General features: G+C 45.5%; 1 protein-coding gene across 1 annotated transcript in view; it reads right to left on the reverse strand.

Annotated features, from left to right (window-relative positions):
- LAMB4 (laminin subunit beta 4) overlaps positions 1 to 25,970 on the reverse strand; it is a 90,721-nt gene that overhangs the window by 37,987 nt on the left and 26,764 nt on the right. The window contains 8 exon segments of the mRNA XM_045864899.3: positions 81 to 224; positions 1,369 to 1,546; positions 8,421 to 8,541; positions 9,337 to 9,452; positions 10,858 to 11,043; positions 25,078 to 25,114; positions 25,116 to 25,211; positions 25,786 to 25,865. Coding sequence (XP_045720855.2) covers positions 81 to 224; positions 1,369 to 1,546; positions 8,421 to 8,541; positions 9,337 to 9,452; positions 10,858 to 11,043; positions 25,078 to 25,114; positions 25,116 to 25,211; positions 25,786 to 25,865 — 958 coding nt within the window.

A 25,970-nucleotide genomic window follows, 5' to 3' on the forward strand; every position in this document is an offset into this window, starting at 1 on the left:
ACCCACACTGATTTTCCTGCCTTTGAGACGCCAAGGTTGTGACCATGCCGGTCTTCCCCCATCTGTTTGTTGCTACGTACGGTGACAGCCATGATGTCCCAAACCGTAGCTTCCTGGTGAGCACCTGTCACAGCAGCGCCCGGCCACGTGAGGCTTGCACTGGCACTGGCCCCCAAGTCGGCTACAGCTGGGCCCCCCCGAGCCCTGAGGGTGACACTTGCAGGCTGTGGGGAGCCAGAGAGGGCAGTTAGAGGTGAAGGAAGCGACAGAGAAGCACCCGGTCCTGTTGGGAGCTTTAGTTCACTTCTCTTTTGCTTGGTACTTCTCTCATCCTCGACTCCTTCATCTGTGAAATGGGAAAAATATAGGATCTACCCCAGGGGATTATAAGGATTAAAGACAAGAACGCCCATGAAGTACTTAGAACTGTGTGGCAGGTAGTAAGTGCTCAATAAACATGACTTAATACACATAGCTTAGCAATAAATGTTACTTAACAAGTTAATGAAAGGCTTAAAAGAAATTGTATTTCTGATACATTAGTATTGTACTAATTGATACATTAGTACATGTAGTATTACTGATATTATTCCTTCAGATCCTGATGATCTATGTTGGTGCTGGACCATCCGTTTGATTTCCCTTCTTCCGTCTCCTTCATGGGGTTGTGGGCACCCTGAAGCCGGAGTCCTGCAGTGTAATGGGAGAAGCCTGTGCCCAGAACTCAGGAACCCCGAGGTCTCACTGGAGTTGTCACTCTATAGCAGCGGTTCTCAGCTGGGGGGAGACTTTGTAAACCCCCGCCTCCCGGAACATATGACAAAGTTTGAAGACATTTTTGAATGTCATAGCTGGAGGGAAGGTGCTACGGCATCGGGTGGGCAGAGGATAGAGATGCTGCTAAACTTCCTATAATGCACAGAATAGCCCCCCATGACGGCCCCCCACAACAAAGCATTATTCAGCCCCAAATTGCAGGATGAGAAACACAGCCCTAAGGCTTAGTGAAATGGACAAGTTACCTAATGGGTTTGGACCCCAAGAGTCTCGTTCACTGAATGGAAGTCTGAGGATGAAAGAAGTTGTTTAGAGTTCATTCCAGCCCTAAAATTCCAGGATTCCAAGTAAGTATTTTAGGACCATAGTTCCGGTATCCTAGCAGCCAAATGCTACCACAAGGCTCCTTTTTTATACACTTACCGTACTGTGCATTGGGATTCCAACACATCAACACACTGTTGTATATCTAAACACTGGGAAATTGTCATTGACATTGATTGTTTGGAGTAGATGCTCAAATAAATTAAAACGATTCATTCACATTCTAAAAAGCTGTGCGTTGGTAGAGCCCACTGGGCCAATACTCACCTACTGCCCCATCGTGTAGCCTGGCGGACATGCTGACTATCAGCCTCTCACACACCCCGGGGAGCACCTGAGGTCCTGCCTTCGAGGCAATTTCAACACAGTTGTGCAGCTGATACTCATCTAAATCCTGCTTGCTGCAGAAGTTCTCCAATGAATTGATTTGGGGAATCAGACCAAGCTTTTGAAATAATGCAAAAAGAAGACTCAGATTCATAACCGTCTCCTGTTCAAGATTCTAGTTGTATAAACAATTAGATCTATGAGAAAATGCTTACAACTGAAGACTTTAGGATTTTCATCGTATTTAAGAAATCTTTAAATATTTACATTTATTGACTTGGGACAAAGAAAATAAGACTTTTTTTTTTTTTTTACCATCCTTATTATATTTTTAGCTTGCTCATAAATTTGTCTTAGATTTCAAAGACTTTTAACTAGGCTACTTGTGATAAATTCAGGAATTATGGCTTAGCACATTCCATAGTATTATTGTGGAACTCTAAATCCACAAAACTCTCCTTTTAAATGTTTTGTCCTTTTCAATTCCATATGAACAGTAGTGTCCTACATCAAACTATCTGCCTCTTGGGGAGTCACAGTGTAGATTACCATATAAAGCTCTGAGAAGTCCTGCAAGAAAGATATTTTTAAACTCAGTGCTTTCATGCTTATTTAACTACTTGGTCCTATATTCAAGTAACACTAACATCCCACAAACTCAATATCTCACAGATGTATTCTGTGAATTGCTGGCTTAGAGCATACAGCTATTAGAGGGGCAAATGCATTGTTCTAAGCTTATTCTCAAAGAGGGATCATCTACAGTTTGATAACCTATGTGAAGAAAAGCCATGCAGTTATATTTCTTGAGAAGATTTTACCTATGTTATAACCTATTACCATTTTAAATGTTTTTCAGTGGCATGGCTGATGCAGTGGAGAACATGTTGGTATAAGAGAATCGGTCACACCAAGTTGGTCAGCACTGAAATTAAGATTTAATTCAGCAGGTCAAGTTAAAAGAGAGAACCAGGGGGCCCAGATAAATCTCCCCTGGCCTTCTTGTTTTGTCCATACTGAACCTTGTTCCCATGGTCCTTTGCTTCAAGGACCCTTTCAACCATCCCCTCCCCCCACGCCCATCCACACCCCTGGTCCTTCTCTCTTTGCCCTCTGACACGCCAGGGGTGGAATCTCAGCCCCAGATGCCCATTTCACAGTGTCTCCATGCCTCAAACCACTATCCTCATTCTCCCTGCCCTCCCGGATGGACCACTCACTCACTGCCCCTTCCTCCTCTGGCTTCCCAGAGGAAATGGAGCCTCCCGCTTCCTGCCTCCCAAACTCCGGGCGCACAGGTACCACCCCTGTCCCTGGCTCGGCGCTTACGAAGAAGTGTCCCAGGGGAAGGGATGTCTGCCACCGTGCCCTCTGCCCTCAGGAAACTTCTCTGTGGATTATACTTTCTTTCTTTAATCTCTTCCTTTCAAATGGCATTTAAATGTGCTGAAATCTCTCCCGTCCGTAAAATCACCTCCTTGATCTCATATATTCCTCCTGCCACTGCCCCCGTCTGTGCCCTTTGACTCCTCGATAGCCACGTTTCTTGAAACGCTGTTTCCTTGCTACCTTCACTGCCTCCTCCTGCATTTACTCTTCACGCCAATGCTGCGCCTCTCCTTCCACCCATCCCTCAGTGTTGGGTTCCTCGGGGTTCTCTCATCAGCCCCTCCCTTACTCCACACCCCCCTTCTAGGCGACCTTGTGCCTTCAGTTACCGTCAGTATAGATTGCCGACATCTCGACCCAGGCCTCCTGCCCACGTCTCAGTTACGGGCTCCAGATCTGCACAGACAAGCTTACTGGTCATCCCACAGGCACTGCAAACCAACACACCTGAGACCCGCTTTCCTCCCTGAGCCTGTTGGCAGGAGAGTGTCAGCATCTGCCAAGCTACTCAGTGTAGAAGACTGAAGAAGGTCATCTTTGATACTTGCCTCTTCGCCATCAACACTGCCCACTGCCCCACACATCAAGTCAGTCACAAGCCTGGTCCATCTAAGCTCTCAAATGTGTCTAGGATGCATTTATGTCTCTTCACCCCCCTGTCACTGCTCTAATGGAGGCCATCCAGATCACCACGGTGGCAGCCCAACAGATGTCCCATCTTCCACCCTTTTTCTCCTTCCCCCGTCAGTTTTCTACCCTGTAGTCACAGTGATTCCTTAAAAGGCAGTTTGTTCAGATAACCCCTCCTTCAAACCTTCAGTGGCTTCTTTCTCTTACCCCCGTGTTCCCCTCCCCCCCAACCTCCTGGCTCAGTGGTTCTCAATATGGGAGGTGCCATCCCCTAAGGGGCATTTTGGAATTCCAAGGGGTAGTTTTGGTTGTCATGGCCATCAGATGAGGTGTGTTACTGGCTTTTAGCAGGTGCGGATCAGAAATCCCTGATGTTTTGACACAAAGGAAAATCAGCCCATGTTTCACCGAACACCCATGCAGGAGAAATCTTTGTTTATGATTAGAAGGTGAGAAAGCCTTATTCTCTGTTTTAAAAACATGACTGCAACATGTTTGCAACACTCCTCCTTTCATGGCTGTCTCACACTGAGGGATTCTACACCTTTGAGCATGTCCCTGCCTCCTGTGTCTGCGGCGTATTCATGCCAGTGCGCAAACATATTGAAGTACATAATGTTCCTCCATAAATTACTTTCCTTTTATGTATCTTTGTATTCGCACATTACATCAACATTCTTTGGAAGGTATGTATGAAGGTAGGCTATGATGCCCATGAATTGCGTTTCAAATCAGTAAAGAGTGTTACAAAACATTTGCAATAAAAAGAGGAGGTTGGGTCAGGTGATGCTGAGGATCACTGCTCCAGGCACCCCGAGCTTTTCTGTTCGGTGACCTGCCACGGCTTCCGGTAGCTCTCAGACCACGCTGCCATTTCCCGTGTAACTGTCTTTATCCCCCCTTTAGAGAGGAAGCCCCGGCATGTCGGTGCTTGTCTCGTTCACACCTGTGCCTACCACAGTGTCTAATTCACAGTAGCTGCTTCATAAATATTTGCTCAATGAAGACGTATACACACCTGTCTAGTGTGGTCTCTTCAAGTTGATACCAAAATGACTGCGTTCTCCAAACACATACCAAGTGAAGAGAGATGCAGAAGGAAGCCGGACAGGCTAGGGTTGGGGATGAAGGCAGCCAACCAGGGGTTCGTTATCTACAGTTACTGGTCTGAGGCAGTTTCAAGGAGGCCAGTCCTGGCACCAAACTGATGGGCCAGATGGTAAGAGTCCCTGTCAAGCTATAGGATTTTGTAACTCACTTCTTCTAGAAACTTCTAAAGACTTTGTTTACCAAGTGTAGTCCATCCCATGGTTTAAAAGAATGGCAGTTTTATATTCTAGAATGGCTAATATACTTTTGACTCTAAACACATTTTCATGGAAGCATATATCATGAAATAGGGTGACTGAAGGAAATTTGTGACTGTCTCACTAGGCTTGCCAAACAAAAGCTATTTCTGCAGACGGAGCATCCAGGGTTGACCAAAGCTTTCATCCGGGCTTCTTGGTAGTGCATCCTGGTCTTAGATATAAATGTTAATCTGGCTGTAGGAGAAAAATGAACTTTGAAAGGGCCAGGGCTCAAGCAGTCAAGCATCTTCCCAGAGCCACAATATTGGTGGTGTGGAAATAACTGCATTAGTCTGTAATCAGAAAATGTGCATTGGCTTTCTCCTATGGACATCCGGGGTCAGGGACTCAAAGGGACACTGTAGGTGCCCTGCCCGGATCGCCCCGTTCACCAGCTGCTGTGGTATTGGCGCTAAAGTCTCACAGCTGTCCCCTTCTCCAGAAAACTTGGACTCAGCCAACTTGCCCGGAAGTGAACATACTCCCTGGGGGCCGGGTGGGGTGGATGACTTGGGTGCACACAGGCTCCACCACTTGGCCTCGAGGTGCAGCCAGCTCGGTGGTACAAGGAGGTTCCCAAGCCCCCTGTGGGATCAGCTACACTTCAGCGCAGATCACATCCTTGCTCTGTTCCTTCCCCTGTCCCCCACGCCTCTTCTCCCACAAGCACACCCTCAATAAATCAGGGGGACCTAAGTCCCTGTCTCTGCTCCGGCTTCTGGGGAATCTGACCCGAAAGAGGGATCTAGCCTCTCCTCTGAGGTTCTGACACTTCGTGAAGATCAGGCTCCTGTCCTAATTTTCACTCAGGTTTCATGGTTTTTGTAGCTATATGTAAGGGATGATTGCTTGAAAACTGATCAAATGGAAATATTTTTCAGTTAATTTCAAATTACCCATTTGTATTATGTATCTACCAAATATCACTGCAATGATTTTATTTACACGTCCGTCTTCTGTATCAGACTGAGAATTATTTGAGGGAAGGGACCACAATATCAGCCCATGTATGCTCAGCGAATGGGTGATGAATGGATAATTTGCATGGATGCATGAAATACAGCATCAAGTCATAAACTATTATAAATAAAATTATAAATAGTGAATATAAAATATTCAGGATATGGATTTAAGATGAGGAGTATCTTGGCTCTTATAAATTTGAGTTTCATGACTATCATTATAATAATAAAATCTCTCCATGATGTATCAATTCCTTAATTTCTTCCTTTTCCTTTCTCTACTCTGCGTGGGTTTCCAACTTTTAGCTTTTTCCCCCTAAATTAAATCTGTTGGATTTGATTTTCTTTCTTTGTAACTCATGTGTTGGTCTGTGAGTGCAGTTCTATTTGAAGTTCCTGGGCAGAGAATAGGACTTAACATGGGTAGGGAAATCACGATAGTTTAAACTCTCATTCAAGAGTTTATTTCCACTTTCCACCTCATTTCTACTGTAACATGGTAGAATCTCACCACAATATCAGACGGCCCTCCAGGTGCAAGATTTAGACCACCTTTGGGTAAGGTTGCCAGATAAAATACAAATCACCCAGTTGAAACTGAATTTCGGAAAAGCAATGAATAATTTTTTAGTATGTCTCATGCAGCATTCGAGGGCAATATTTTGGACATATTTATACAATATTCAAATCTGAGTGTCCCGTTTCTTCTCTCCTTCTTTCCTTCCTTCCTTCCTCCCTCCTTCCCTTGCTCTTCCCCTCCCTCCCTGCTTCCTTCTTTCCTTCCTTCCCTCCCTCCCTCCCTCCCTCCCTCCCTCCCTCCCTCCCTCCCTGTTTTCTAAATTTCGCAATCCTATCTCTGGTAAAATAATCTTATATAATGGCTTTTTCTAGATGTTACAATACCTGAACTTGTTGAATAAATTCCAAGATACACCTGCCTCATACTGAGTTCTATAGTAAATGATGAAACAGCAAAGTTCCAGGTTATAAATTTAAAATGTTCGATGCTTCAAAATTAAACCTTAAAAGACACAATTCATGAAATATGGACATACAACTAATTAAAGCAGGGATTGTCAAGCTTCCTATAAAATGCTAGACAGTAAATATTTTTGGCTTTGTGGGTCATAAGGCCTCTGTGGCAAGTACTCAGCTCTGCCTTTGTAGCTTGAAAACAGTGGTAGATAATATATAAACAACTGGCCAGGGGCGCCTGGGGGGTTCAGTCAGTTAAGTGTCTGACTCTTGGTTCCGGCTCAGGTCATGGTCTCAGGGTCGTGAGATGGAGCCCCGTGTCAGGCTCTGTGCTGAGTGCAGAGTCTTCTTGGATTCTCTCTTCCTCTCTGTCTGCCCCTCCTCCCACAAAAATAAATAAATCTTTAAACAACTGGCCATAGCTGTGTTCAAATAAAACCTTGTAGGACAGTAGTTTGCCAATTAAATCATGATATTAGAAGATTCTCACAAATACTTTATTTTGTTTTTTTTTTAAGATTTTATTTATTTATTTTGAGAAAGAGAGAGTGAGTGAGAGAGAGAGAGAGCATAAGCAAAGGGGAGGGGCAGAGGGAGAGGAAGAAGCAGACTCGCCACCAAGCAGGGAGCCCAACGCTGGCTGGACCCCAGGATCCCGGGATTATGACCTGAGCCAAAGGCCGAAGGCAGACGCTTAACCAACTGAGCCTCTCAGGCACCCCTCTCATGAATATTTTAAAAATGCAGCTGTAACAAATGAATTTGATTTTTATCCACAAAATTACTTTAAAAAAATTCCACACAATTCTATACAATTCTGCTGAAGGTGGAATGAACCCGATACTTTCACATATTTCTGATGATCGTGAGAGTTAATTGGAGGATACTTCCCAGAAATTAATTTGACAGGCTATTTCAAGAGCCATAAACCTTGACGAGTAGGGAATAGATACTGGTAAGTGAAGGCTTAAATTTCCTCAGTGCCCAAACTCTGCCCAGGGACTAGCCTGGGCCTGAAGTTCTGTACAGAGTGAGAGGTTTGGAAGGAATATCTGTGGCCCAGCTTTGTGGGGGAAAGGCGTTGAAAGAAGTCATTTGAGGAAATATTATGCATCGTTCCTAAAAATGATAAGAAGACTACATAAGCACCATAAGAAAATGCTTATGATATAACGGGAACTAAAAAATATCTGTCTATGTATGAGTGCTCTGATCACAGCAATATAAAAACACAATATGTATAGAGCGGAACTTACAAGACACTGACAATTAAAGTGGTAGAATTTCTCCCCCAACTTTCTGCAATGCCAGGACACCGTGGTGGCTCAGAGTGGGGGCTCTGGCATCAGGGAGTCTGGCTCTGATGGCAGACTCCTCTCTCACTGGCTCTGTGACCCTGTGCCTCAGTTCTGTCGTCTATAAAATGGGGACAACAACAGTGCCTCCCTCAGAGTTGTCGTGAAGACTAAACAATAGAATAGGTAAAACACTTCAACCTGTTGCTGGTGCGTGCTGTTCTGTAAGGTTTGCAATTGGTCTTAGGTGACATTTATAGAGAATCAGTGATTTTTCCAAAGGAACAAACTCATTTATACTTCTAAAGAAACATTGCACCATGCAGTCTAAAAGCAGAATGATAACGGGGCTCAGTTTGGAAGGCAGCATGCCGTCGCTCTGGGATACTTACCGAATCAACCAGGATGTGCGAATAAGCGTGGGACCCTCCTTCCAAAGGCTGGGAAAAATAGACATCTATGAAATATTGTACATCTGGTTCTAAACAGATGGGTGTGGGAAGCAGCACGATTCTGTATGAAGAGAAATAAAGCAACAATTCAGTGACAAAGTACAGTCAAATAACCTAAGCGGCCAGGGTATTTGGTGGTATCCCACCTGCGCGGACGTGGGTTTGACCGTGGGGTAGAGGCCAGGTCTAGACCAGTTCAGGCGTGTTGGGTGGACAGCAAATTCACTCTCAGATTCTCTCTGTGGCTCTTGCATAGGATTGTGCCAAATAGCAAAGCTTAGGAACTATTAGCCATGGGTTGTCATGACTGCTCTGGGAAAAGGATAGAACAAATGTCCTTCGTCCTTTCTACCATGTTAATCTCAACAGGGTCTTTTGTTTTATTTTGCCACAAATCTCTGATGCAAAATTAGTGGCCTCAGAGTTAGTAGCTTTTTTTTACCTGATAGACTCTCAGCTGTTGAGATAATGCCAGCTAAATATTTGACTCTTACTCTTGTATCATTTCACTTTCTCACCTCTCCAGGCCATGTGGGGAAAGGGAAAGGAAATTTCCAGACTGAGAATCAGGAGATCCGGGCTAGAATCCTGGTTCTGCAATATGTTAGCTATGAGACTGGGCAGGTCTCCAAGTATTCTCATTCTCAATTCCCTCCTCGCCTGATGAAGAGAAAGTCTACCTCAGTGAGTTGTTAGCAAGATAAAATACGATCTTAAATGTGAAGTTTAGTGTAGCCCACAGCAAGCACTTAATAAATGTCACCTCTTCTCCTGCTTAGTTCTTTGATACAAATTACTGATAGATGAACAAAATTCTAAGAAGCCTTCCATGTTTGAGGACAGGTCCCAAGCATACCTGGAAGCCGCTGGTAAAGGGAAAGACGGAGGCCGTGGCCATGGACTCTCGCGCGGACAGTGCTCACTCCCTCCACGGGGGTTAGCCAGGACCTGGACAGTCCAATCGGCTGCGGGCTAGATGGACAGGACATAAAAAGCACGTCCTTGTGAGGATGCAGGTACAACACACACCTCAAGGACAGCACTTGGACTCGAATCCACAGCCCCCAGCCCTCTCGGAAAATGGAATTTACGAGCAAAGTCTGAGAGGCTCACTCTCAGCTCTAACTCGCTGGGGTCTTAATGGTGAGCCAGGTAGACCCAAGAATATTGTTTCTGGCCGTGGCTCTAGTTCATGGGCTGGAAAAGCCCTGGCGCTCCTGACAGGCCTCGTCTTTAACCTCTGTCTCCCAGAGAGTCAATTAATGTACCTGTCCCTGTATTACAGAACAAAAATGGAAATTTGGAATCCTTCACAAAAGCTTATATCCTTTTTTTCATGCTATTGCATAAATATTATTATATAAATGTATCATTACATAGATTTTGTTATGTGATATTTGATGATTATATTGCTAAATCTATTTATATGTGTCTAAATATGCATATATATTTATAGTACATGCTAATCAGCTGTACTCTGAAAGCCATGCAATTTGGAAATGCTTTTTAAAGATGCCACAGATGTGTCCTCTCTATGGAAAAATTAAAATATATATCCTATTTTTAATGATTCATCATACTCCCCAGGTCCAAGTTCACTGAAGTCCCTTGGCTTTCATTTATAAGTGAGCAATAGAGAATTATGTCGTATCAAGAGTTTCAAAGTGGATCAGCAGTTCTGCTCATACAACATAACATGAACATTTCCAGAATGTGGTCCCCAGAGGAACCCTGGGGGCTCTGAGACCATCCTTAGCCTTATAAAGTATTTTTCAGGTGAAATGGTCTGTGGGGTTTCAGATTATCAAAGAAAAGATTATGCAGAGAAAAGGTTAGGGGCTATCACTCTAGATGGAGTGTTTTTCTGATTTGGTTTCTATTCTGCCTTAGATATTTCTCAAAAGGCAGGGGGAGGATGCAAGAGGAGCTGTCTGCCTTTAGTTTTTTTCTTGTTTCAGGGTAAATTCCAAGTGCAAAATAAATGCCTCTTCTGCGTGAATCTGAATCTCTGCACATAGGTTAGCTTATTAAATTTTTAGAAGATTTTTAGAAAAAAGTCCCAGAAGGGCAGAATTTGTGTTAGTTTAGTTTTTCATTGTTCTTATACAAACATTCCATCACCACTTCCTTAGACCCTGTACCTTAGATATATAACTTCAAATTCAGCTTCTCTCCACGGAATAAAGCATGTATCTCTCTGGCTCACTGTGTTATTTTAATATTGCTAGGAAATTCTTTGATTTCTAATGCTCTCCAGATGTTCTACTTTTTGCAAATCATTTTCTGATGACCCTAATCTAGCAAGACTGGAATGGAAACTCGTAGTTTGAGAATGCACTTCAGTCAGCCCTTTACCCCTGAAAAAGAAGTTGGGTACCTGAATTTCGTAGCGAAGGGCAATGGTGAAGTTCATGGGAAAGGAAATGTTGTTGACGGCAAATCTCAAGCCAGCCCCAGGGAGAACCCTGGCAAATCCAGGTCCAGTCCACGCAACAAGGGTCCCAGGAACCGGTTCTCGGAAAACAACGTGAAGGGCAGGCACCTGGCCAAAAGTCACTGAGCCCTAAAATTGGAGAGGAATGCACACAGCTTTGCCTAGAGTCCAGTCCTGGAAGAACTCAGAAAAAAAAAAAAAAAGTATGTATTTCTTGATGTGTATATGATCCATCTGAGTCACAGATAAATTATCCCAGCCAGGATCCGGTCCAGAATGCAGCTGAGGATAATGTGCTGAATCAGCAGCTTTCAGAACATATGTTACGGTATAGAATGATTGATTTGAAAGCAATGTCACTGGAAACCACTTTAAGATTTTTTTTTTTTTATTTGACAGAGAGACACAGTGAGAGAGGGAATAAAGCAGGGGGAGTGGGAGAGGGAGAAGCAGGCTACCCGCCGAGCAGGGAGCCCAATGCGGGGCTCAATCCCAGGACCCTGGGATCATGACCTGCGCCGGAGGCAGACACTTAACGACTGAGCCACCCAGGCGCCCCTGGAAACCACTTTAAACTTAAGTACCCCACGTGCTAATGAATTGAACGAATTCCACACTGATGACCTTGGGTTTTCTCAGATCTGACTGTGGAACTCTGGCCAAAATATGGAGGGAAAGCAAATATTCCCATGCTTACTTCATGGGCTTTGTCTAATTATGCATGACACTAAGAAAACCCACATGGATTTATTTTTTTGGCTATTTCTTCCATGCAAATATGAGGCATGCTCTTCTTTCTGCGTGCAGGCATAGAAGAATAAAACTTGTAACACACTTGATTAATTAGCCTTGCTGATGGTCTCTCTACTGGCTGTCAGCCTGGGGCCATCTGGATCCTGTAGATAATACTTGAATGACTTTTGCATCTGCCTCCCTCGGCTCGCAGCCTCTACCAGAACTCTGCCTCTTGTGGCTTCTTGCCTGCATCACTACAACAGTGCCTCGGCCGCTCTCCCCGTCCTTTCCCTAGCCCAATGCGCAGGGTCCACTGCGGCCAGTAAGTGCTCCACACTCTTTCCAACCGCCAACAGAATCACGCCCAAATTACTTCATCTGGAGTTAAAGTTGCTCTGTGATCGACCCCAAGTTCCTCTTTATCTGGTAAGAGTTTGACTAGTAACAACTCATTGCCAGTCCCTGCGTTAGGAATGCAAAGATGAATAGCACAGAGTCCTTGCTGCGGAAGAGTTTAGAATCTTGCATTGGAAACCAAAATGTAAATAAGAAACTGTATCAACCAGATTAGGTCCCAACGGACAGATCTATGTAAACGTGTCTATATACCCTCACAACTGCCATAGACACTGCAGATGCCCCTCGGGGATCCCCTTACCTGGTTGGCGCACCCAGCCCCGAGTTGCTGTGTGTGTGGCTTCTAAGGGCTCACAGTTGCCTCCTTCTCCAGAGAATTGCCCTCCTAAATACCTCCTCCCCACCTCCAGCCCTGCCCCCGGGGTAGCTGCGGCCAATGGCTTCTTAATACAAGGGTATTAAAAGCTGACCCTGGCTTCTCAGCCGACAGGACAACTTTGTCTGCGGTTTATGCTTCTGAGCTCCTTCGTGGATCAATCCAAAGTTTGTTTTACCTGAGACCACATCTTACTCTTTCCCCTTGTCTTGTTTCTGTCTTTCTCTTATGGAATTTTCCCGAATAATACATCCTTAATAAATCACATGCACCTGAATCCAGTCTTGGGCTCTGTTTCTAGGGCACTTGACCTGAGACAGTCGGCGCCAGACCGTTTCCCTAGAAATGTGCTAGCACGTTCCCTAGGCGTGCTAGAATGGATCTAAAATGCACGACCAGAAGCAGACTCCCAGATGCAATTGGGAGGAGGATCGTTTTGGGTTCAGCTGGCAATGAGGATCCCCGTGTGTAACATGTATCGAGGATCCCTGGACCGTGGTTAGCAGAGCAATTGCTAAAGCTGTCACCTGTGGAGAACTGGGACAGGATAAAGCGGGGAGGGGGGCGCCCACTGGATATTTCTGGCACCAAGAGATGTGGGGGAGCCATAATGATAAGGACTGTGGACTGTGGAAATGGGGGGTAGTTGTTGAATGCCACCGAAGCTTCGATGAGAGATGACAGGCTCAGGGCGATCACCCAGGAATTCCAAGCCCAGTGTGAGAATCCGAGGCCTCCCTGGAGGTATTTACAGACTCCTCTCCTTTAGCTAGATGGCAGGAAGAGCTGAAGTCCAGGCACAGGACTTAGTTGTAAGACTTGCGGAACTTCAGAGAAGCCTGAGTTCTCAGCCGAGGTAAGTCACCTATGACAAAGTCAAGCCCCTCACAGGGAAGAAGAGGGCTTTTAAGACATGGGTGATGCACACGAGAACCTTGAACCCTGAGGTTCCCCTGAGCGCTCTCGGACTACAGAAGTAATCCACTCACTCTTGCTGGAAAATAGAGCCCCTCCACTCCACCCCTGCCACATTTGAGGACAATGCAGAAACCTCAAATGATGCAGGTGTCTTGGAAGAAAATGTGTACCTTCCTCAGGACCTGCCTATACTATCCCTCCTGACCACTTGCCTGATAATTAGGGTCAAGTTTCAGCATGATCTGACTGGGAAAGGGCTGGATCTCTGAGAGGGACCTGGCTAACACAGACCAGTAGCAACTGGGAAAGAATGGCTGACTCTGGGTCCTGAGGTTGCTAGACCAACGAGGCAGAATATGAAACTGGATAAAGAGAGTTTGTTGATTTGGGGCCACCAGCAATGTAGGACTTAATAGCCTGGCAAGAGCCCTGGAATCTTGGGAGATGGATCCAATATATTGCTGGAACAGCTCTTGGAAGCTTGGCAAAAGCTGTGGCCCTGAGGAAAGGAAGCAGAGGTTCCAGAACAGCTGTATCAGGCTGTGGAGGAAGGGATTCAAGGCTCAGAGTAGTAGGCGTGCTAGAATGGATCTAAAATGCAAGAACAGAAAACACACCAACTGATTATGTTCCTTGAAGGCCTAGAGGACACTCTATATATCAAGACAGTAAGTAATGAGCTGGTGAGAAGGGCACCAGCATCACTGAAAAGCTGAGTGTTGAGTAACCTCTGTAGGCTGGTAGGATACATCATTACAAAACTGAGCTCCTTAGTATCACTGTGGAGGACAGAATCACAGACTACCAAAGGCTGGGTATCACTTAACTCTGAAAAGCAAGATGGGTACAATTATTAAAGTGGGCAGCAAGGTTGGAGTAGGAGACAAGGGGGCCTGACCCGTAGGAATCTTTAATGGAGATGATTAATAGAACATGGTGTTCCTCGGAGCAAGAGAGATGAGCAGACAACAAAGGTATTGCTTCATATATATAATCAAAAGTGATCCGGTATGAGTTAGCAAAAGGCTGAGGTCAGCTGCCCCCATGGCAAGACATTTTGCTTTGTCAAGTTCCTAGATCTGAGCCACTTCTCAGATCCAGAACCCAGTGACTGAAAAGAGGCCAGATCCCAATGAAGAAAGACTCTTCAACACCCTGGCAAGTGTAAACCAGGTACCCAAAGTGCCATCATGGTCCCCTTGTTAGAAGAGGGGCATATAAAGGAGAGGTAATATATGGAGTCCTGGCCTAAGTTCTTTTTGCAATGCGTTCACTGCACTTATGAACCACCCATTGATTACTTCCTCCAATTCCGGAGTATGTAATTGCCATAGACCTGCTTAGCAGTGGACATTGACTCTTTGACCTGTGAGGTAACATGAGAGGTCTTATAGTAGGGAATGCCAAGTAAAAGCTTGTGAAATGCCCATCCGCCTCCACTTTCTCCCCACCAAGCCAATACAGTAAATACAAAACAATATTGCAAATCAGCAGTATCCTCAAGGTACCACTCTCAGGACTTGGTGGTGGTTCCCATCATATCCTCATCACAAACTTAACACAAACCTAACCAGCTGGTAGCCCCACTTGCAGCGGTTGTGCTTGCTGGAGTATCTTTACCAGAGCAGATGAACACCACCTTCATATGTGATATACAGCTACTGAAACGCAAAATGTGTTCTTCTCCATCCCCGGACAGAAGAAGGAACAGAGCAATTTGTATTGACTTGGGGTGAGCGGCAGTGTGTATTCAGTCTTGCCCCAAGGCCATTCACATTCTCCCACTCTCTACGACAGTATAGCCCCAAAGGGTTTGGACCATCCAGATATTCCACAAAATAGCACACTGATTTCCTATATTAAAGGATAGTGAAGTTGGGTCCCTTAGTCCAAGGCGATGTTATGCGGTCTCCCATAGAGAGAATCAGACATTCTGTGGCCTTGGTCAGCACCACTGTCTGAGGGCTCACAGAGTGTCTGATTCACCAGTGAGGAAAACCAGAATACCTCCTCAGCTCAAGGGACCCACTTTGCAGCAAAAGAAATATAGCAGCAATCATGTGACTTTGAAAGCCCCTGCTCCTACACAAACCAAACCGTCCAGAAGACGCTAACCTCAGATGGGGGGGTGGAATGGGGTCTCCCAAAGATGCATCAGCTTCAGCTAGCTTGGAAATGACACCCTGTGAGGTGGGACAGTGGTCTTCTGGAGGTTGTTTACTCCTTAGGGCGAAGGCCTTATGTAATGCAGTGTCCCCAACAGGGAGAAAACATGGGTTTGGAAATCAAGTAGGAGTAGCCAAGCTCACTGTCACTGACGGTGATCATGGGAATTTGGGCTTCTTGTGCTTACAACTTTAGGCTCTGTGGGTTTCGATGTCTTGATTCTTGGGCAGGAACAAAGAACTCCACTAAACTTAAAGCTATGGCTGCTGCATGGTCACTCAGGCTCCTCATGCCAGTAGACCAGGAGGCCAGGGAAGAAATGACCATAACTGGAAGGGCTGATGCTGTACAGTCAGGACGTGAGGAATATGCATGGCACTGAGGGGCCCACTAAGACACACGTGGCGCTGCCCTACATGTAGCCTGATGAAACCATGGAAACCAGGGGCTCAGACCCTGGAGGGATGAGGGCCTAGGTCATCCTACCAACAGAAGTGCTAGTTGAGGATGAGGGGAATCTAGAATGGGTGGCAAGGAGGGGGAAGATAGTATCATTTACAACCTTAGGACCAACTGTCACAGCTGAAGGTTGCAGTCTGTCCCACTAATCTCCTTTTGTAAATCTCCCCAGGAATGGTGATCAATGAGAATCCTGGAGAACCTGTGCTTGCATGGAATGAACTTAATGTAAGAAGCAAATGAGCATGGTCAGCTTCATAGGCGTGCAACATGCGTACTTGTAGGGGGTCCCACACTCAGAAGGGCCCCATGTTTGGTTTCATGCTCTGCTGTCACCATCTTGAAATAATAATTTTATCTTTGAAGATGTTTTGTAAGTTGACGTCTCTTGGGATAATGGAGGGCACATGTGAGCAGAAGAGATATGCCCACCATGTGCTCGCTTGCTTGCTCCCATTTGCAAATAGCTCACATGATGCCGGTGAGCATAGCATTCGAGTGGATCTACTATGCGCATGCGTCAGTGAGACTAAGCGTGCGTACAAGGTAAATGTGTTACATTTATGACTGAGTAAGCAGGGTGCTGACAGCTCCAGGAAGCCAGGCTTTCTGTTCCAACCAGAACTTGCTTTGAAAGTAGAAAGAAGGCAAAGGCATTCTAAGAAAGACATTATTCATGTGGCTTCCGTGTATCAGCCAGCTGCTTGCACCGAAGGATGCCTAGGAGGAATAAAAGATAAGGTGACTCCCAGGTGCCCTTTTTGCAGCCCTCCCTTACTCATTAGTACGCTGAAGGCAGGAGCGGTGGCGGGACACAAACCGAGAAGTGGAACGAAAACTAAGTTGAGTTAGTTTTGTGCAGCGTTCCATTGTTCTGGGAAGAACAAGATAGAGATGCAAATGTGACTACAAAATACAAACTGTGTAATTTCAGTGATTACACAGGAGCCAAATGCTCTTATGTTTGCAGTGAAAACTGGCATCGCATGACATAAAGATGAATGGCCCAATTCACGCTAATAATTTAACTTTTTAATATTCGTTTTTGGGGCACCTAGGTGGCTCAGTCGTTAAGCATCTGCCTTCAGCTCAGGGTCCTGGGATCGAGCCCCGCATCAGGCTCCCTGCTCAACAGGAAGCCTGCTTCTCCCTCTCCCTCTCCCCCCTGCTTGTGTTCCCTCTCTTGCTATCTATCTCTCTGTCAAATAAATAAATAAAATATTTTAAAAAAAAACATTCCTTTTCTTCAAGTGACATTAAACAGCAAATAAAAAACCACTAACAAGTCACAAGAGAGACTACATAAGAAACTAAGAAGCTGGATATTTCAGTACCTTCAATGTTCTTTTTCCCTGATTTCCGAACAAATGGCCATGCTTGGGAGTCTGAGCACTCAAGGAGCTGATGCTTCCGTGCACTGCCCTTTGCTGGGCTGCTCTCCCCAGCTACCAGCTGCTGTGACTGTTGTTTGCTGTCTCACACAGCTCCCTTCTCTTGAGAATTGTCCTTGGATGGGAGCTCCCATGAGGGAGGCCGCCTGCACTTGCCCTGGCCGCCCACAACAATGACTGACCGATGAACACAAGAGGCCTGCCCTTGGGCCTCCATGGGGGACAATTCTGTTGTGCCGTTTATGCTTCCGACCTTGCCCAGGGGCCAGGCCAAGGCTAGACTCTGCCCTAGACGCGTCCTTGCCTTGCTTTCCCCTCCCTGCCTCCTGCCCTTGCTCCCCATACAGGCTTCTCCTGATGAGCGTCCCCCCAGTAAAGCACGTGCACCCGAATCTCTGCTGTCATATCTGTTTTGGGGGAACCCAACCCAAGACAGTGACTCAGCCCACACATACACATGTATAGAAAACTGATACAAAATTTTCACAAAAAAAAATGCCCTTGTTTTGTATTATTCTGTTGCACCAAGCTGGCCCAGCCAATTGATTTCGCCTTGAAAATTACTGATCTGTGGGACCCCAGAGACGGAAACAATGAACAATGTCCAGATGGCAGGGTAGGGAATGTCAGAGGAAGATAAATCTGCGTTGGGCCTTCAGGGATGAGTAGAAGTTTTACAAATCAATCATACAGAGGTGGTTGTTTCAGGCAAGAGTCAGGAGAATAGTCTGTGGAAGCTCAGAGCTGTGTTTCTCGAAGTGCAGTCAGGGACCACCTGTATCAGAATCACCTCGGGGTGCTTGGCCGATTTCCTGACCGGTCCCAGATTCCCTGATTCAGCATCTTGAGGGAAAGGCTCGGAATCTGCATTCTGAATGAACTCCCCAGGCAATACTGACACACAGTAAAATTTGAGGTTCACTGACCTGCACCGCAGAGAGCCAGGGGAGGGGAGGAGCCACTCATCCCCCACTCTTCTCTTTCAGATGGACTCAGAATGAGAAGTCCAGAGAGTCAGAGAAGGCTCCATGGGCATGCGGTGTGGGAACAGAAACCAGACAAAGAGTGAGGCCGCCATACTGGTGTGCACGGATCCGGGAGGAAGAACACCGGCCAGGAAGCCTTCTCTGCTCCTCTCAGCTGGAGATGAGAGTCCCTATCACATTACGTGCACCTCTTCTATGAGACTCACCCCACCCAGCCACCATTAGTTGTTTGTATACATGGCTCATTTCCACAACAACAATCTCAAGGGCAGGCTTCATGCCTACATATTTTTGTTATTGATCCAAGCATTTCATTCACTCAAGGAGGTCTCTTAAATGGAAGGAACTGACTTAGGTGTTAGGTTCGTGAACAAGACAGTGAGCGGCTGATTTCATTTGCTTTCTAACACGCCAATCATGCGTTACACACACGGGAACACCCAGTGAGTAAAGATCCCAGTGTATGAATGAACGAACAAATGAATGGGCCTAAAATACCCCCAACTTTGGCTAATATAGTTGGATGGCTACAAGGTCCTCAGGTCTCCTTGGGCCTTCTGAAGCCATCGGAGGCGGGGTCCCGTGGAGGGGGCATCATCCTGCACTCAGGCCAGCACTGGCCGACTCCCACGGCCTGGTTCCAGGGCAGAGCCATGCACTATCTCCAGGGATGTCCACATGTCCTTTTCCCTCCAATGAGGGGGAGAACCATTCCTCAGCACTGTACCTTTCCTTACTAAAATAACAAAAAATTGTGAATTCATAATACCTGACTCTCGAACTCCAGAATCCAGCTTTCCAGAAACTTCTGTCTTGAAAGAAAGAAAGCTACTAAGGTTTTGCCCAGAGGCTCTAATTACTTTGAGCTTGTGTCCTCCTTTCGTCTATCCCATCCTTGAGGACACTGGGAGCTTACATGGCCTGAGCACTTACCCGGGCCCCACACGGTTCTGAGGGCAGTCCTGGGTTGTTCCCTTACGGCAGGACAGACAACGGCGAAGAAATGGTTTACCTCATTCCACTCGTCAGCATGTACACTCTGCTTCTGATTGCTCTTCAGTATTATATTGCCTTTGTCAACTACGAAATCGCTCCCTTGTTGCTGGAAGTACACATCACATGTAGGCAGAGCTGTGGCTGATATCTTAACAAGAAAAGAAATGACAGTGTAAGCAACCGACGAAAGTTCCAATTATACCACGGGGCAAGAGTTTCAGATTATCCGATAATTTAAGGTAATCCCGAGCCTCATTTCATAGCCTCAGGAAGGAGTTACGAAGCAGTTTATAATTTTCTGTTCCTCTGTGAAAATGGGAAATTTTTGGTAGTCCGATGAGCATGTATTTGGTTTTCTTTTTAGAGGATGCTGTGTACCGGTAAAATTTGAAACTGGGGAAACATTTATTTTTATCTATTAGTTTTATGGTATTAAAAAAAAAGCACAAATGTTATGTTTTTAATGTGAAATCTCAAGAAGAAAGTTGTAGAAAATCAACAACAGACATGGTGGCGAGGCAGATTTATTAGCTTATTGTCACTCTGGCCACTCCCTAGACCAATTCCTGGCAGTTCTCACAGTTTGTGGGAGTTGGCCTTTTGGGTTTCCATGAGAGGTTCGAGCAGGAGAGCCAAATCCCAGCAGTCAAACTGAAGCAGAGGAATTGCATTCATGCAGCTCCAGTTTCCTTAAAATCCTGGTTTCGCAGGCTTCTCTTTGCTACCATGTCCTCAGCGGTGACCCAGTCAGAATCTCCAATTGCTTGTTTCCAGATTGTCGCTGGACTCTGGACATGGGTGTTTCCTTGGTTGATGTTTCATTGTTGGTGTTACAAACATGATTTTTAATTTCACAGGTGCCCTGGTTGTTCGTCACGAGTGCACAGCCCTAGGGTCAGCTGTGTGGCCTGCTTCCGGAACTCTCTTACTCCAGTGTTTACTGCTCTGATTCTCAGCCACACTCTCTGACCAGCTGCCCGACCTCTGTGATGAGGACCCATGGACAGGCTACCCTGGATTATGCCAATTTGTCCTCTTTTTTTTCTTTTTCTCTTACCAATTGAGTTCGTGTAACACAAAATTAGAGACTATTTTATTAATTTTATACAGACGTACATTATAGAATTAGCTTTATTCTATACTGTATTAAATTCTATACTATGTTAAATTCAATCAACATTAACTTTTTGTGACCACAGGTCATTTCTATAAGAAAACAGACCAGTGCTTCCCAAACCACCTATGAATCACCTAGGGATCTTGTTAACAGGTAGACATGATTCAATAGGTGTGAGGTGGGGTCAGAGATTCTCCAAGTGCAGTGAACTCACAGGCAGTACCAATCTTGTTGGTCTGTAGACGTTTTGAGTTGCAAGGGTATTGCCACAGACTGAATGTTTGTGTCCCTGAAAAATCCATATATAGAAGCCCAATCCCCACGGTGATGATATTTAAAGGGGGGGGGGCCTTTGCGAGGTGACTGGGTCATGAGGGCACATCCTCATGAATAGGATTAGCATCCTGATGAAAGAAACCCCAGAGAGCTTCTTTGCCCCTACAACCATGTGAGGATTCAGTAAGAAGATGGCGGTCAATGAACCAGGAAGTGGGCTCTTGCCAGACATGAATCTGCTGCAACCTTGATCTTGGACTTCCCAGCTTCTAGGACTGTGAGAAATAAATTTATGTTGTTTATAAGCCACCCAGTCTATGGTGCTTTTGTTATAGAGACCTGGATAAATTAAGATACACACATACAAACACACACACCTTTTGAAGACCCACCAAGAAATCGTTGTTTTTCTTTGTTCTCAAATTCATAAGTTGTGGTCTTGGATTCACATCCTTTCATGTGTCCAGCATCCTTTCTCTTCTCTCTGCTTCCCATTAACTTAGACCCTTCCTTATTCCTGCCAGACTACTGCAGACCGCTCTCCCTCCATCCCAGGCCTCACTTGTATTAGACTGCCCTGGCAGAACACCGAGGACAGTCTTCATCGGGTCAGTCCCTTGCTCAGAAAGCTTCAGTGAGTTCTCATTGCCCAGAGAATAAAATATAGTCTCTTTAATAAGAGAATCTAATGTTCTTTTCCAATACTTCTTCCCTATATGAACTTCCTGTTCTCTGAATACATTTGCACTGTCTCTCCTCTGAGCCATTACTTACAACGTTTCTGGCTGGACTGTCTCCTCACCAAGGCCACCAACTGAAATGCTTACTGTTTTCAAGTCTCAGGCCATATTATTCTACCTGTGCATTAAGCCTGTTCATAAAGGATCACTCACTCTGAAATTTTAACACATTGCATGTATCCACTCTCCTTGTCATAAGGCTCTGCGCCCATCCTGAGCCATCTATGGAAGTGTATTTGCTATAGTTAAAAATTCCTGGAGGGCAGAGACCCTAACTAATCATTTTCAATGCTGCCCTTGGCCTAGAGGTCAGTGTTAGGCACTGGGTGGCACATATTGCTGGGGTGAGAGCAGCCTTATGGAGCCAGATGCACCTGGGTTTCAATCCAGGGCCCACAGCCCACCAGCCGTGTGACTTTGGGCACGTTGCACAACCTCTCTAATGTTTCCCTCATCTGGAAATTAAAGATGCTAATACTTAGGTTGTTTGGAAAGTTAAAAGAGATAATGCATATAAAGGGCAAAGCACAAGGCACTAACTAAGTGGAAATTTGTGGGGTTTAAAAAAAATTTTTTTAGGGCGCCTGGGTGGCTCAGATGGTTAAGCGTCTGCCTTCGGCTCAGGTCATGATCCCAGGGTCCTGGGATCGAGTCCCACATCGGGCTCCCTGCTCGGCGGGGAGTCTGCTTCTCCCTCTGACCCTCTCCCCTCTCATGCTGTTTCTCTCTCGCTCGCTCTCTAAAAAATAAATAAAATCTTTAAAAAAAAAAAAAATTTTTTTTAAAGTAAACTCTACTCCTGACCCCAAGATCAAGAATCGCATGCTCTACTGACTGAGCCAGCCCAGTGCCCCTGGAAGTTTTATTAATACCAACAGCAACAGCATAGCAAGCACACAATACGTATTTGTTAAATGAACGCACAAATAATTAGTGTCTAACTTAAATCCTTTCTACAATTGAGGAGCATGTTTTTAGTGGAGAGGAAATTATTCATGCTGTTATTTTTTTAAATGTTTAACATCAATCCCACCTTGAATTTACTTTCCTTTGTCATACATATGACTTTCCAGTTTTTTAAGCAATTTTCCTGATCCTTTAAGCCTGTTCTATAGCCTTGACTTTTTTTTCCCCCGTAAAGCTTTAGAGAGAGGAGTAGGGCTTCATGTCAGACACTCCTCACAGTTGGGAGCCGCATCCACACAGGATATGATCCTACTTAATGGCTTGTCAGCACCTACCAGTGGTGCACAGCGAGTAAATGTTAAGTATCAGTCCATCTACTAGGCAATTACATCTGTTTTGTGTTTTCTTATCGAAAACAATGGGAACGATTATATTTACAGTTGTATAGGAGAGACACCACTGAGTGTCCCCTCCGCTGTGACAGTGGTAGTTACCACGTTCACAACACTTCGGACGCCAATATGTGGGTTTATTCCCACACCCACCAAGTCTCTGACACCAGCAGGGTGTCTTACAACTTAATTCAGTCCTGACACCATCTCCCTGGGTTTAGTGTCGGATGCCACAGGTTAAGAGCTCAGTCCCACCAGACTGCCCTGCCCAACTTCAGAAGCCAGTAGAAAATCCAGGTTGTTACTGGTACGTCTGTCCGACCAGCTATAAACTGGGACTTGGGCTCGATAACTTGCTAGAGTCGCTGACAAAACTCAGGGGAACACTTATGTTTAGCGGTTTATTATACAATAAAGGATCCGTAAAGGATACAGATAAACAGCCAGATGAAGAGATACATAGGGCATGGACCGGACTGGGATGGTTCTGGAAGCAGGAGCTTCTGGGCCCTGGATTTGGGGTGCACCACCCTCCTGGCATGTGGATGCACTCACCAACCTGGACGCTCTCTGAACCCCATACTTTTGGAGATTTTTATGGAGGCTTTAATCACATAGGCATGATCAATCATTAACCTGATCTCTAGTCCCTCTCCCCTTCCCAGAGAATGGGAAGGGGTGGGACTGAAAATTCCAAGCTTCCAATCATGGCTGGGTCTTTCTGGTGACCAGCCCCCATCCAGAAGCCCATCAAGAGTCACCGATTAGAACAAAAGACACTCCTATCACCCAGGAAATTCCAAAGGATTTAGGAGCTCTGTGTCCCGAGCCAGGGTCAAAGACCAAATATTAGAACAAAAGATGTTCCTAGTGTTCTTATCACTCAGAAAATTACCCGGGCTTTAGGAGCTCTGTACCAAGAACCAGGGGGCGGGGCCAATACACATTTTCTATTACTTAACAATAGTTACAGCCTAACTATAAATACTAATATTACTTTATTACTTTCCCAAAGTTGTTTTTTTTTTTCCACTCTCCATCATAAAGACAAAATTAAAACCCGCGAAGAATGCGGACATAGAATTGTTTCATTTGAGGGGCGCCTCGGTGGCTCAGCTGGTTAAGCGACTGCCTTCGGCTCAGGTCATGATCCTGGAGTCCCGGAATCGAGTCCCGCATCGGGCTCCCTGCTCGGCGGGGAGTCTGCTTCTCCCTCTGACCCTCCCCCGTCTCATGCTCACTCTCTCTCTCATTCTCTCTCTCAAATAAATAAATTTTAAAAAAATATTAAAAAAAAAAAAGAATTGTTTCATTTGATTCCACCCACCACGGCTGTAAGTCTAAGTAGGGACAGGAAAAGCCTCCTGCCCCCTTCCCCAATTCCAGTCAGTAAAAGAGAACATTCCAATCCTCCTAAGGGGCATTTTCATCCCTCCCACCAACAGTGTCCAGATAAAGAAGAGGTCTCAGGAAATGACTTCGTCGCTGGAACCTGGATGAGCTCCCCTGTCTTCTATCCAAATCCTGTCTTCAGAACCGACCTTCCCATGCTTTCTCTCCTTGAGACGTCCACCTCACATTACCGTTTCCTGTCACATTCCTGCCTGTGGCTGGCACCACGTGCTTGAGAATGTCACAGGAGTCCAACTCATGTTTTCTCTAACCATTCTGCACGTATGTGTCTGCTCCGCTAACGAGACTTTTAGAAAAATATGTTTAGGGAAAAGCTCCCACGGGACTGTGACTTGTAGGAGACAAAGTAGCACGCTAAGTGATGTTTGCAGTCACACACTCCAGTGAACATGGCTGCCTTCGGTGAGAACTGCTAATCTGAGATCAGCTTCAGGAGGCCAGAGAACACAGCATCCTCGTCTGTTAGGAACCTTATTCGTTCACTCATTAGCAGAGGTCTGTGACATTCCTACCATGGGTCAGGAACTGTGGTAGGCCCTAGGGCAACAGTGGTGAATGGGATACACATCTATTTCTTCCCTCTCATGGTTTGTAGTGTCGTGGGGAAGGCAGACAAGTAGATGCTCAATAAACACGTGCTATCTGAGGGGCACATTTAAAGAGCAAAAGTGAAATCACAACTTAATCCAATTCCCCCTTATGTGCCAGGCTCTGCACTAGACTTGGACTACAAAGATTAAATAAAATGCAGACTCTGCCCTCAAGAATTTCTATAATCTTCAGTTCTATGATAAATTAAGGTCTACTCTGATCTGCATATGTGGGCAAAACCATTCTTTTCCGGGTACCTTACCCATGATCTCAAGGGTGTGTTATATGAATGGACTGACACGCCATCAAATCAAATCTGTAAGGCAACTAAATGAAATACGCACCAAAGGCGCAAGTCCTTGCAATGGGGTGGCTTCCTTCCTTCAAAGGAGCAAAGAAGTAGCCAGGGGCTGGCTCAGTGCAGCGGCGGCCCGTGATGTGCAGGCGGCATTCACACTGCCCATCCTTGGGTGAGCACCTGGGGAAAAACAAATCCATCATGCACAAACGTGGTGATGGGGGGGGGCAGGTATAAAATGAAGGCATGGGGGTGCTGAGCTCAATGCCTTCTGAGTTTGGACCCACTCTTTGAATCTATCAATCAGTTGTCTTGAGGAGGAGGTTAGGAGGCCGTGGGCTCTACGTGTCTGGTCTTGAAAAGCCAGTCCAGATCTATGAAACCCAAGTAGCCATTTCTTTCCTCTGATTCTGCTCTAAAGACTGCAAACAGGAGTGTAGGATCTCTCTTTATAGGGTGGCAAAAAGTTGGTGTTTTAGGCAGGTCAAGTCACACGAGGCATCCATCTTACCACCTCCTGGGATACCCAGGGAGTAGAACTGTTTCTCTCTTCCTTAGACATATTTCAAGCAAAATAAATCAACTGAGCTGTAGTTAATGTTTCAAGATCATCGCTTTTCAACGCCCTTTTCTTGTCATGGAATAAAGCCCATCGCCGATGACTAAGAGCATATCAGAATAAAATGTGCTTTTATGTGGAAACGTGAGTGAAGACTATAGCCACAGAACTTTGTCATTCATTTGATTGACTTACATATTGGAATAAGCACCTCCAATATCACAGTCGCAGGGAGAACAGCCATGGAGGTGATCTTTCAGTCCCCAGTATCCAGCCTACAAAGAGAAAATGCTCAGCCGCTTCCAGCTATGAAGAGATTTGCTGCTCTAAGTGTACTATTAAAACCAGTATGATTCAGTTGACTCATGCCAAATAGCCAC

This window comes from Mirounga angustirostris, unplaced genomic scaffold (assembly GCF_029215605.1).
Source record: "Mirounga angustirostris isolate CCGP_5_RB_7025 unplaced genomic scaffold, mMirAng1.0.hap1 SCAF_12, whole genome shotgun sequence".
NCBI lineage: Eukaryota > Metazoa > Chordata > Mammalia > Carnivora > Phocidae > Mirounga > Mirounga angustirostris.